The sequence below is a fragment of the Lactuca sativa genome, chromosome 2 (assembly GCF_002870075.4).
Source record: "Lactuca sativa cultivar Salinas chromosome 2, Lsat_Salinas_v11, whole genome shotgun sequence".
Lineage (NCBI taxonomy): Eukaryota > Viridiplantae > Streptophyta > Magnoliopsida > Asterales > Asteraceae > Lactuca > Lactuca sativa.
In genome coordinates, this window is record NC_056624.2 from 125,133,232 (window position 1) to 125,146,906 (window position 13,675).

Genomic DNA, 13,675 nt, shown 5'->3' on the forward strand with positions numbered 1-13,675 from the left:
TAGAAAAGTGTTATCACTCAGACGTTGAAAAATCACAAAGCAAATGTTGTTTGCATTAAATATTACTCATTTATTATAAATTTATTTAGTAGAAAAATACAAACTACATATAACAAATAAATAATAAACAAATATTAAAATATTTCATCTTATAAATTAGTTTTGATACATTAAAAACTTTTTATTGTTTTTTTTAGATTTCAACACTTAGTAGCTTAAAACTTTTGGTTGTTCGTACTCATGAAATTTGAATCTTTCTTTACATAGGTAGTGTTGTAACGTGCCAAATGGTGTGCCTGACTTGCTTTTCACTGGAAAAGGCAATTGAAAGAATTGATGTACAATCTTTGTGCATATAAACTTGCATAATTGTTAAATGCAAAAATATCAACCCATTTTCATATATTTTTTATTATAACATCCTATTATTACAATATCTTAAAGGTTATTATTTTTTTTATTTTTTTCATGTGTCCGTGGATACCCCCTCTTCCTTTAGTATGGTAGCAATTTTCCTTGACGGAAGCTCTTTTAGAGCCCAAGCTCACCTCCTTTTTCTCCACCAAAGCAACTCACACCCTTTAGATACCTCCCTTTTTTCACACACTACCACTCCACCAGAACTTATATTGAAATACTACCTGATAGTTAAATATTAGGATAAATGTATGAACTTAGTAACTTATATATCCTACAAAAGTATATATCATCTATATTTGAAAAAAGAGATAAGATAAAATTTTTGCTATCAAACCATCCATTTGCAAAAGAGTAATTTCAAAATTATTATGCAACTACTTCATCACCTCAAATTTTCACTTCATTTAAAATAGAGTAAATTACTCGAATGGTCCCTATGGTTTGGGGTAATTTGCGCGCTTGGTCCCTAACTTATTTTTTCACTCGGAAAGTCCCTAACGTTTGTTTTTGTTACGCGTTTGGTCCCTACAATTTGTTTTTGTTACGCGATCGGTCCCTGTCTTATCTAAAAAAACTATTATTTAAATAGGAAAAAAATTGTAGGATAGGTAGGGTAAAGTGATGGGGGTTGGGGTTGTGGTGTGTTTATTTAAATATTTTAAAAAATCAAGGGCAAAATGATTTTTTAGGTAAGACAGAGACCAAGTGTGTAAGAAAAACAAACAGTAGGGACCTTCCGAGTTAAAAAAATAAGTTAGGGACCAAACGCGCAAATTACCCTAAACCATAGGGACCATCCGTGTAATTTACTCTTTAAAATATAACCCAACTTAATTTTGCTCAAAAAATGAATACTTGAAAAAAAGTACATAAGTTAACAAATAAGAAAGAAAAATAGAAGTTAACAATAAGATAAAATGAAAAAAAAAATTTATCTAAATATGTTACTTTTCTCTTGCGAATGTTGTCAAGGGAAAAAGAAAGAAATCATTTTGACTTTTTCTTCTCCATGGATCCTAAACATTAAAAAATCTAAACACTTCTGTTACACCTGCAAAAAAAAGATCAAGAAAATTCTATTAAATTTATAAAAAATAATCAAGAAGGGACAATGAGATATAACACTTGTTTCTAGTATAATCTGTGGATCATTGTAGGCTACAAACAACAGGATTTTCTTTCATTCAATGAGTTTGCAAGAAACATCAATTTAGTTTCTATAATCGGTTTTCCAGTATAAATGTGTTTTTTTCGGTCTCATATATGAAAGTAAGTTAGCTCTTAACGTGACACATTGAAAGTAGGATTCTATAATAAAAAAGAAATGAAAATATGATGCTATTTCTTGCAATTAGCCCCAAATAAATTAAAAAGACCAGGTACAACATGCGTTTATCTATTTCCAAAAATGTTAGAAATTGCAAATATGTCACCAAAATGGTAATTTACCTCGATGTCTTGTCACTGACTAATGAGCTGCTTCATGTCACATCAGAATGCCTATTAGATATCATCACCAAACATACAAAATTGATAATAAAAAATGTAAGAAATATGAATGTAGTTCAATTTTTGTGACATCTTACCTTCATTTTTATCCAAAAGAGAAGTGAAAATGTAAGTTAGATTCCAAAAATTAACTGAACCAAAGGACTATGTTAGACTTGATCTTTCTTTTTGGATTTAGAGTATGCAAAGCTAGCAGCCAAGTTGTTTAGTTAATTCGAATAACATTCAAATCATGAAGACCCATGGTGAGAAATCCAAAACAGGGGATGCAGTGAGAGGGGTAAAATAGTCAAACGGGGGAGGAAATCCAATAGGAAGAATATATAGTTTCCTAGTTATCCTCAATTTTGTTGAATTCATTGAATTCTCATTCAACAAAGTTTTTTACTCCTCATCAACATTTTAAATCAAAAGTTTATACTTCCTATGCTGAATCGTATGTTTCAAAGCCAAAAATTGATTTTGTTCCTCAAAAGCCAAATTTTCCTAATCATACGAAGAAACAAACATTAAAGGCTTCACATGAAAAAGCATCACTTCAAAGAAAAATATAGATCACTGACGAGGAACAGTTTATCAATCAAGCAAATACTCAGAAGAACAAATCAACGAAGCTTATGAAAAGCATGCCAATACTTCTTCAAATGGATGTTCATCCTCAAAAGATTCGAACATTTCCATCAAAGCTTGGAGACCAGTCATAAAAGTGAAGACAGTTCAGTCACAAACTCAAAATGCGAAGGGTAAAGTTAGTATACATCCAAAACCAACAAAATCTTATGTTTCGGTTCCTACAAATGATGATGTGGACATTCTTAATAGTCTCAAAACTAAAGTTTGTGATTGGCTCCAAAATTCTTCATTTACTTCCATGCTGAAATCTAATTTCCAAGGACCCAAAAAGTCTTGGGTACCTAAATTCTTTCAACGATCGCAGGTACTATGTGACGAGCAATATGATAACAAATGGTATATTGATAGTGGTTGCTCTCGTCACATGACTGGAAAGAAGGAGAATCTACGAGACTTTCGAAGCTTACAAAATGCTGGAGTTGTCAAGTTTGGAAACAATCAGAAGTGCCAAGTGAAAGGATAAGGGAAGATTACAAATGGTCAATTTACTATGAATCGAGTTGCTTATGTTGAAGGTCTACAACATAACTTGATAAGTGTTTCACAACTAGTTGTGGGCACTGGCAATCAAGTTCTTTTTAATGAAGAAGGAAACGTTATTTCGAATGTCAATACAAAAGATGTTCTGCTCAAATCAAAGAGGAAAGGTGATATGTTTACATTGGATATCAATCCAATTGTAGGCAAACCTGTTGTATGCCTTCTTTCGAAAGCCACATCTGATCTAAGCTGGCTATGGCATCGAAGACTTTCACATCTCAACTTTCGAAACATCAATAAACTTGTTATTCAAGATCTGGTAAGAGGTTTACCTGTGCTTAAATTTGATAATGATTCTTTATGTGCAGCTTGTGAAGTTAGCAAGAAACATAAACAAGGTCATCCAATAACAATTGACTCAAAGATTGTTGAACCTTTGGAACTATTACATATTGATTTATGTGGTCCTTCGACAGTTTCAACTCTCAACAATAAACGATATATCTTAGTTATTGTTGATGATTTTTCAAGATTCACGTGGGTTTATTTTCTCCGACTTAAATCCAAAGTTGCACAAATCATGATTGACTTTATCAAGCAAATGGAAAAAATGTTGAAGAAGACGGTTTGAAGAATAAAGAGTGATCATGGAACTGAGTTTAAGAACAATGTTCTTGATTCCTTTTTGGTGGATAAAGGCATTTCGCATAATTTTTCATCTCCATATACACCACAACAAAATGGTGTTGTTGAGCGAAGAAATCGATCTCTATGCGAAGCTGCAAGAACTATGTTGGCCTATGCGAATCTTCCACAATATTTTTGGGCTGAAGCAATATCCACTGCATGTTTCACTAAGAATAGATCCTTCATTCATCGTCGTTTTAACATTACTCCTTATGAAATCATCAATAATCGAAAACCTAATGTAAAATTTTTTCATGTTTTCGGATGCAGGTGCTTTATTATGAATCTGCAGGACAATCTTTCGAAATTTCAAGCAAAAGCTGATGAAGGGATTTTCCTTGGATATTCGCATAATTCCGTTGCCTATCGAGTGCTCAACAAACGAACTCGAAAAGTGGAAGAAACATTCAATCTTACATTTGATGATTACCATATCAAACAATCTGATAAACATTTTGAAAATCATCCTATTTTGCAAGAAAATCTTACTGAATCTGAATCTATACAATCTTTGGATATTGATTATGATTTAATTTTTGGTAATTCGGATTATGCTGCAAATGCTGAAATAAATGCTCCTAATAATCATATCACTGAAGTTTTAAAACTAACTGATGAATCAACATCATCTCCTCAAGAATTGGGCGAAAGTATGCATAATGATCCAGTGGAGGGGGAGCACTTGAATTCTAACACTCTAATTGAGGGGAGCATTCTTTCGAGGGGGGAATGAGAAATTAAATGATAATATTGAGGAGGAGTTAAATCAAAATAATGAAACTTATCATGAATTTAATGATGTTTGTTCGCTTGCAGGATCTAAAAATGATGAATTGTACAAAGATGCACCCTTGGACTTCGATCCAGCTTATCCACCAATGGACAAATGAACAAAAGATCATCCGAATGAGCAAATAATTGGTAATCCAAAAGAATGAGTTTTAACAAGAGCTCAGCTTCGTGCGAAGAATGAGGTATTAAATGTTCATCAAGAATTTTGCATGTTCAACGTTTTTATCTCTAAAATTGAACCAAAAACAGTCAAGATTGTAATGGAACACTCAGATTGGGTTGTTGCGATGCAATCTAAATTGTCTGAATTTGAACGAAATAAAGTTTGGAGGTTAATTCCTAAGCCAAATGATGTTTCGATTGTCGGATTAAAATGGATTTTCAAAAATAAAACCGACAAAGATGGAAATATTGTTCGAAACAAAGTCAGATTTGTTGTTAAAGGGTATTCTCAACAAGAAGGAATTGATTACGAAGAAACGTTTTCCCCTGTCGCAAGACTCGAGGCTGTTCGTATATGTTTGGCTTATGCAGCTCACAAAAACTTTGATGTTTATCAAATGGATGTGAAGTGTGCATTTCTTAATGGAGAACTCGAAGAAACAGTTTATGTGGAACAACCTCCAGGTTTTGTAAATGAAGAACATCCTGATTATGTTTATATCTTAGATAAGGCCGTTTATGGTTTGAAACAAGCACCACGAGCATGGTATGCAACTCTTACTTCATTTTTGAAGCAATCTAAAGGATCAGTTAACCCCACATTATTTCGTAAGAAAGTTGGAAATCATCTAATGCTTGTTCAAATTTATGTTGATGATATTATTTTTGGCTCAACTGACCCTGCTTTGTCTAAAGAATTCGAAGACTTGATGAAGAGCAAATTCGAAATGAGCATGATGGGTAAAATTAACAATTTTCTTGGTTTAAATATTCGTCAGAGTAGAGACGGTATTTTTATAAATCAAGAAAAATATACGAAGAATTAACTGGAAAAGTTTTGGATGGTAAATAGCACAAAGTTACGAGTACCAATGGCAACCGGCGTAAAACTAACTCCTTCGTTAGATAAACCATCTGTTGACCTAACTCTATACAGGAGCATGATTGGATCTTTACTTTACTTAACAACAAGTAGACCTGATATCATGTTTGCTGTGTGTAATTGTGCTAGGTATCAATCAAATCCTCGAGAACCACATCTCACTGTTGTAAAGAACATCTTTCGTTATCTCAAAGGAGCTGTTTCATTAGGATTGTGGTATCCTTCGAATATTGGATTCTTTATTCAAGCATATTCAGATGCAGATTTGGGTGGTTGTACTTTGGATAGAAAAAGCACAACTGGAGGATGTCAGCTACTTGATGGTAAATTAGTGAGTTGGCAATCGAAGAAGCAAACATGTGTATCCATCTCAACGGTTGAAGCTGAATATGTTGCTGCTGCTGCTTGCACTTCACAGATACTTTGGATTCAAAGTCAATTACGTGATTATGCAATTAATATGAAAAAGATTCCTTTATATTGTGATTCACAAAGTGTAATAAGAATTTGTCATAATCCTGTGCAGCATTTGAAGACCAAACACATTGCTCTTCGTTATCACTTCATAAAAGATCATGTAGAGGATGAGAATATTGAGGTTCATTTTGTGAAAACAACTGATCAGTTGACTAATATTTTCACAAAAGCATTGGATGAAAAATCGTTTGTGCGGATTTTGGAAGGATTGGAATGATTGATGGTAATTCAATTTCATACGAAAAAGGAGATTGAAGGTTCGATAATAATATTTTACAAATACGTCATCAACGGATAAGGTTACTGTTCATAAGTCACTCTTCGTATGCTTCGAATTCGTATGATAGGTATTTTTCATCACATCTTAAAAGTTTGTAGGTTTACAACAAGTACTTTTGTTTATTTTTTTTGTTCTTTATTTTCAAAAAATTTAAAACATCAAAAAGATTTTCAATTTATTTTGTTCTTTATTTTTGAAAATTCAAAATAACAAAAAGATTTTATATTTTTTTCTTCTTTTAAGTACTTTGTTGCAGATCTTTCTGAACGAATGAAGAGGCACATGCTTGCAGATCTAGGGTCAGGTAAATGAATCTTTCAACTCTTTACATTTTATTTACTTTGAACTAGTTAAGATGTCCCTAGAAGCATGCTGCTGCATGTTGTCCAAAGCCTCCAATGAATCAATGTGTGTGTACGAAAGCCTTAATGAAATTTTCATACGGAAATTTCTTCCCAATCAGGCTTGTATTCACATTAGTCTCATGAGCTACCTAACTCTTCTCATATGAGTAAAGAGTTTACTGTTTTGTCCAAATATAACAGAGGTACACTTCCGATTTTCACCAATCTTTTTCATCTAAAAATTTCTTTCACGATCACACATGAAGACATATGTCCATGAGGTCTCTGATCAAACCAATCGAGACTTAGACATATCAACAATCTGTGTTAATGATCTAACTGATGGGTTTTAGCCATAAGAACTTTCCTATGTGCGCATGCAAAACCCTAATGCTTGGATCTAGGTTTCTCTAATTAAACATGCTTTCAATCCAAGACTTCTATTGACTAATTAGTTATAAGAACAATACAAAATCAGATCTAGAAGTTTACCTTTGAATCTCTTGTTTGATCTTGTTGTCGTGGAGCTCTAGAGTCATAATTGTCACTCCTCTAATGGCTTACAAACACCAACTAGCAAAGAGGATGATTTGAGAGAGAAGAGAGGGAAAGAAATCGGCCAGGGTTTCTTTTCTTTAGAAGAGATACCGATTTGCCTTGCCGATAGGGTCTATTTATACTTGTAGACTCCTTAAGGGTTTCACCTTAAACCCTAGTTGGATAATCTTTCCTTAAAGCAATCCATATCCTTACCATAGATAAGCCTTGGACGATTTTGAGCTATCCTTAGCTTCTAGAATTCGTCCATCCTCTATCCAATAAGGATTTACAGTCTAAAGTGTAACTATCAAACAATTGACAGTTTATACCCTCTTATTTAATTAATCTCTTTAAGTCACCAAATTAATACTAATTAATTTATGACTTATATTAATCAAATAGTATTATCATTATTCTTTATATTATTCTCATAATATATTAATAATATCTATTCTCTCATAATAAATCATCCTATCAAGTTGTTATGGTGAAGGCAACCCAAAAGGACCATGCACAACCGGGTCAAATACTTGCCTAATATAGTTGTAACCTTAGACACTATTCCAACAGTCTCCCACTTGGATAAGTCTAGTAACTATATGCACAAGTACAATTCGATTTGCAATCGTAGCTCTCAAAGAAGCTGTCAAACTCTGATCTAATCAATCTTGTCCTTTAGATAAGGGATCGTACAGTCCTCTGTTAGATATCATGCTGACAATTCTATGGAATGATTAGTCTAGCATTTTGGTTTCTCGATCTCCGATTTATTCGACATAGAACTTAATCGAACACATCAATTCAGTTCTGACCGGGCCCGGTACATAAGTCAAATCAAATCATCGAGCGGCCGAGACATCACTTTTACCCTCTTGGAATAAAAGTTACAGATAAACTTCGACTTATATGCATTTACTTATTCATTAACCAACTATACACAACAATGCATTTTATAACACTGAGTTACTGATGCGTTTTCGCATTATCAATGTACAACCCATTAACAAATAGCAAACCATATATCTAGGTTTTAAGACTATATGATATTATCGTCTTGCGATCACCCTTTTATATCATATTCCATAAGGTGATTCCAGCAAGCGCGGGTTTGTTCCAATGCTCAAAACTAGTTCATAAGCACTCATGAACGTTGCAGCAATCTATTGCTATATCTAATACCAGTTAGACAATCTACGCACCAATTCACGACAATCTTCATTCATATCTACTTCCAACATATGAACGATTGTGGACAATTTGAATAATTCGATTATTCTTAATAAACTTAATTATTCTGGAAGTCAAAACATGCAAAAATGAAACAATAGTTAAACAATTAACATGAGACAGTAACATCCTCCCTAATAAATGAAGATAATTTTGCCACATGTCATTCCCCCATTAAATTGGACACATGTCATTTTTTGGTATTTTTGAATAAATGTTTTTTTTCATTTGTCATTTTCTCATTTTTTTTAATCTTTTCTTAATTAACACATCTTATTTCCACCTCAATTAATAATTGCCTTAATTAAAAACAACCAATAAATTACTCATATTATATTTAATATGTTTCCTTTTAAATCCAAATTTCAAATTTAAATAAATTTTTGTTTAACCCAACATATTTAATTTTACTGTTTATCCAACCCATATAACATACGGGTCTCACAACTAGTTACTCATAAATAAAACTCCTTTATTTAATCATCAAATGTTAATTACATTTATCTATTACACGTTGCTAGTACTATCTAATCTATACTAATATCATCCTTCAACCCAATACTCCTAGCATGCTGCAAGTGCTTAACCCTACTCAGTCCCTTCGAAAGCGGATCTGCTGGGTTATCTTCTGATGATATCCTCTTCACTACGAGTTGTCCTTCTTCTACACGATGTCTAATAAAGTGATATTTTCTATCGATATGTCGTGATCTACCATGATCTCTCGGTTCCTTGGTCAAGGCAACCGCTCCTTCATTATCACAAAAAATCTCCATGGGCTCCTTTATGGTAGGTACAACTCCAAGGTCACAAATGAAGTTCTTCAGCCATATTGCCTGCTTTGACGCTTCACTCGCTGCAATGTACTCTGATTCGCACGTTGAATCATCTACAGTTTCTTGCTTGGAACTCTTCCAAGTCACTGCTCCTCCATTCAGGGTAAAGACCCAGCCCGACTGCGAACGGTAGTTGTCCCTGTCGGTCTGAAAGTTGGCGTCACCATACCCTCGCACCTTCAAGTCATCACTCCCTCCGAGGACTAAAAACCATTCATTCATCCTCCGAAGGTACTTAAGGATATTCTTCACCGCAATCGAATGAGCTCTGCCAGGATTCCCTTGATATCTGCTAACCATGCTAAAAGCAAAGGCTACATCAAGGCGAGTACAAGTCATAGCATACATGATTGAGCCAACTGCGGAAGCGTATGGTACTCGGCTCATTTCTGCTATTTCAGCTTCGGTACTCGGACTTTGAGTCTTACTCAACTTGGCATTACTTTGTATCGGTAATTCTCCCTTTTTCGAGTTTTCCATACTAAAACGTTTTAGTACCTTCTCTAAGTAAGTGTTCTGACTAAGTCCTATTAGTCTCTTACTTCTCTCTCTTACTATCCTTATTCCCAAAATATAGGAAGCCTCTCCGAGGTCCTTCATAGCGAAGCACTTCCCGAGCCAGGACTTAACCTCCTGCAGAGTCGGGATGTCGTTTCCTATGAGTAGTATGTCATCGACATACAAAATGAGAAAGCTAACTATACTCCCATTGGCTTTGACATATACACATGATTCATCTTCGCTTCGTACAAATCCAAACTCTTTGACATTCTCATCGAAGCAAAGATTCCATCTGCGAGATGCTTGCTTAGGTCCATAAATGGACTTCTCAAGCTTACACACTCTATTCGGATGCTTCGGATCCACAAACCCCTCTGGCTGAGCCATGTAAACATCCTCAGCCAACTTCCCGTTAAGGAAAGCGGTCTTGACATCCATTTGCCAAATCTCATAATCATGAAATGCGGCAATTGCTAGCATCACTCTAATAGATTTTATCTTCGCAACTGGTGAGAAGGTCTCATCATATTCAACTCCGGGAGTTAGAGTAAATCCCTTCGCGACCAATCGCGCTTTATATGTGTGTACGTTTCCATACACGCCGATCTTCTTCTTGAAGATCCATTTGCACCCAACGGTCTTACGTCCGGGCACATTATCAACCAGATTCCAAACTTGGTTGTCATACATGAACTGGATCTCGCTGTCCATTGCCTCTTTCCATTTCACAGACTCCGGGCCTGCCATGGCTTCCTTATAGCTATTAGGTTCATCAAGATTTATTAGTGTACCATCACTAATATACGTGTCCCCTTTGGTAGTAATATGAAAACCATAAAACTGGGGTTGAACTCTAACTCTTTCGGAACATCTAAGAGGTAAGGATTCGTCAATCGGTTCAACCGGAGTTTCCTCCTCGGGTTGAGTGCCAGTGGTAGAGGTTCCTTCATCTATCGACTCTTGAATCTCTTCAAGCTCGATTTGCCTCCCACTGTCTCCTTGGCCTATGAGTTCTCGCTCTCGGAAAACTCCTCTCCTCCCAACGAAGACAACATTGTCCTTCGGTCTATAGAAGAGATATCCAAAGGATTTCTGCGGGTAGGCGATGAAAATACATCGCTCACTACGAGGTTCGAGTTTGTCGTGAGTATCTCATCTTACGAAAGCCTCGCAACCCCAAACCTTGATATGTGCCAACGAGGGAGCTTTCCCTGTCCACATCTCGTGAGGTGTTTTGGTAACCTTCTTAGTAGGGACTCGGTTAAGGATATGGGTGGCGGTCTCTAAGGCATACCCCCAAAAAGAGATAGGTAGTGAAGCACGACTCATCATAGAGCGAACCATGTCCAACAAGGTTCGATTACGCCTTTCTGCCACACCATTCAATTGTGGTGTCCTAGGTGGCGTCAATTGTGAAACTATTCAACACTCCTTGAGATAATCGTGGAATTCAAGAGTTAGGTACTCTCCTCCTCGATCGGATCGAAGCATCTTGATTTTCCTGCCCAATTGATTCTCCACTTCATTCTTGAACTCTTTGAACTTTTCAAAGGTTTCTGACTTTTGCTTGATTAAATAGATATACCCATATCTACTATAGTCATCGGTAAAAGTCACGTTGAAGCGGTTCCCATCCTTAGTGGTTGATCTAAACGGTCCACATACATCGGTATGTATTAGGTCCAATAGACCTTCACCCCTTTCGCAAGAACCAGCGAAGGGTGACTTAGTCATCTTTCCAAGCAAACAAGATTCGCATGTGTCATCTTCCCTAAGGTCGAATGACTCCAACACTCCATCCTTTTGGAGTTGGGCTATGCGTTTCTTGTTGACATGTCCAAGGCGACAATGCCACAAGGATGCCTTATCCATACTATTGGAAGAATCTATGTTCAAAACATCATTTCCTAAGTTATCAACAATCATAATAGTTTCATAAATTCCATTACATGGTATAGCTTCAAAATAAAAGACACCATTTAGATAAGCCAAAATAGAACCATTCTCATTATTAAAAGAAATCTAAAACCTTTTCTAAACAAACCATGAAATGAAATGATGTTTCTAGCCATTTCTGGCGAATAGCAACAATTGTTCAAATCTAAACTTAACCCATTCCTAAGCACTAAAGAATACACTCCAATCTTGGTGACACGCGACGATCTTCTGTTCCCCATGATTAGATTTATCCTTCCATGCTCCACGTCTCTATTTCTTCTTAGTCCCTGCACATTAGAACAAATATGGTAACCACAACCGGTATCAAGAACCCAAGAAATATCGTGAGATGAATCGTTAGATTTAATTGTCTATATACCTGTGAAAGACGGCTTGATCTTTCCTTCCTTGATGGCTTGCAGGTACTCTGGGCAGCTTCTCTTCCAATGTCCTATCTTGTGGCAGTGGTGGCACTCTGCCTCCTTTGGGTTAGGGCAGGGTTTAGCAGGATCAACTTTGGTCCCACTAGAAGAGGCACCATCTCAGACTTTAACCTTGCGATAGTTCTTAGACGAGGCCTTCCTCTTCTTTCCCTTTCCTTGTCCAATGGCCAAGACAGGAGCAGCGGGCGGATTGGGAGTTGGTGCAACAGACTTTTCCGTGAAGTTGCTCTCAGCGACCCTCAAGAGACCTTGGAGTTTGCTTAGGGCGACCTCCTCTTTGTTCATGTGGTAGGTCATCCTAAATTGATTGTAGCTCGGATTGGGAGTTGGTGCAACAGACTTGTCCGTGAAGTTGCTCTCAGCGACCCTCAAGAGACCTTGGAGTTTGCTTAGGGCGACCTCCTCTTTGTTCATGTGGTAGGTCATCCTAAATTGATTGTAGCTCGGAGGCAAAGAGTGAAGCACCATGTCGATTGCCAAGTCTTCCCTAAAGTCAACATTCAACTTGCGAAGACGGTCGACATACCTTTGCATCTTTTGCAGGTGCACGGTAAGAGACTCTCCATGACCCATCTTAGCGGAAATCATGTTAGTGAAAATCTCATAACGCTCTTGTCTCGCATTTTGATGGTATCTCTCCAATAAGTCTTGATGCATCTCGTACGGGTACATGTCCTCATAGGACTTTTGGAATTCGGAGTTCATAGTGGCTATCATGATGCAATGTACCTTCGTTGCATCATGCTCATGAGTTTCAAAAACAATCATTTCAGCCGGAGTAGCGATTTCTGGATTGATTTTCTTGAGCTTCTCATCGAGGACATACTCTTTATCCTCATAGCGAGCAATCGTGCGAATGTATCTTATCCATTCGCTAAAGTTCGTCCCATCGAAAGTGACCTTTTGACAAAGGCTCATCAATGTGAAAGAACTAGCAGCAGCATTGTTTGCGTTCGACATCTACAAATAGAAAGGACAAAGATAGATTAGAATGTGAATCCCTAATTATCACCCAATACGAAAATTAGGGCTAGGATCCAACAACAATATTTACATATTAGAAAAGGGATGCCGTAATCCAACATGCAAATAATATGAAGGTAAGTGAATGACGATTCACTAATTCTCCGCCATAAACATAACTTTAAGTCCTAAATGTATTGAGAATTCCTAGGTTTGGATGAGATTCATTGAAACTATTCAATGGCATGTTTAAATGTCGATATGCCCCTCTTGTTTGTGACTGGGATACCGAGGATCACAAATCGGGTGTGAATTACCATCCAAATTCACATGGTGCCTTCATTGTAACGATCACCTATTCGATGTGCCGGTAAACCACACACGCTCCATCGAACTATGATAAACAATGAATCACCCTTTGCCACCTTCGCTTAGAACCAATTAGTGTGCCGGTAAACCACACACGCTCCACTAACTTCTTAGCAAGGTGCAAAGTGTAATTTCATGGGATTGCATCAATTCACTTTTCCTAAAATAACTAAGATTGGGAAATTTATAAA

The 13,675-nt window shown here is 36.3% G+C and overlaps 1 protein-coding gene across 1 annotated transcript; it reads left to right on the forward strand.

Annotated features, from left to right (window-relative positions):
* The first annotated feature begins 4,698 nt into the window (after window positions 1-4,698).
* Window positions 4,699-6,260, forward strand: LOC111898670 (uncharacterized mitochondrial protein AtMg00810-like). The gene is made up of 3 exons (XM_023894564.1): window positions 4,699-4,703; window positions 5,696-5,957; window positions 6,093-6,260. The coding sequence occupies exons 1-3, from the start codon at window positions 4,699-4,701 to the stop codon at window positions 6,258-6,260; spliced, it is 435 nt and encodes a 144-aa protein (XP_023750332.1).
* Window positions 6,261-13,675: the final 7,415 nt, after the last annotated feature.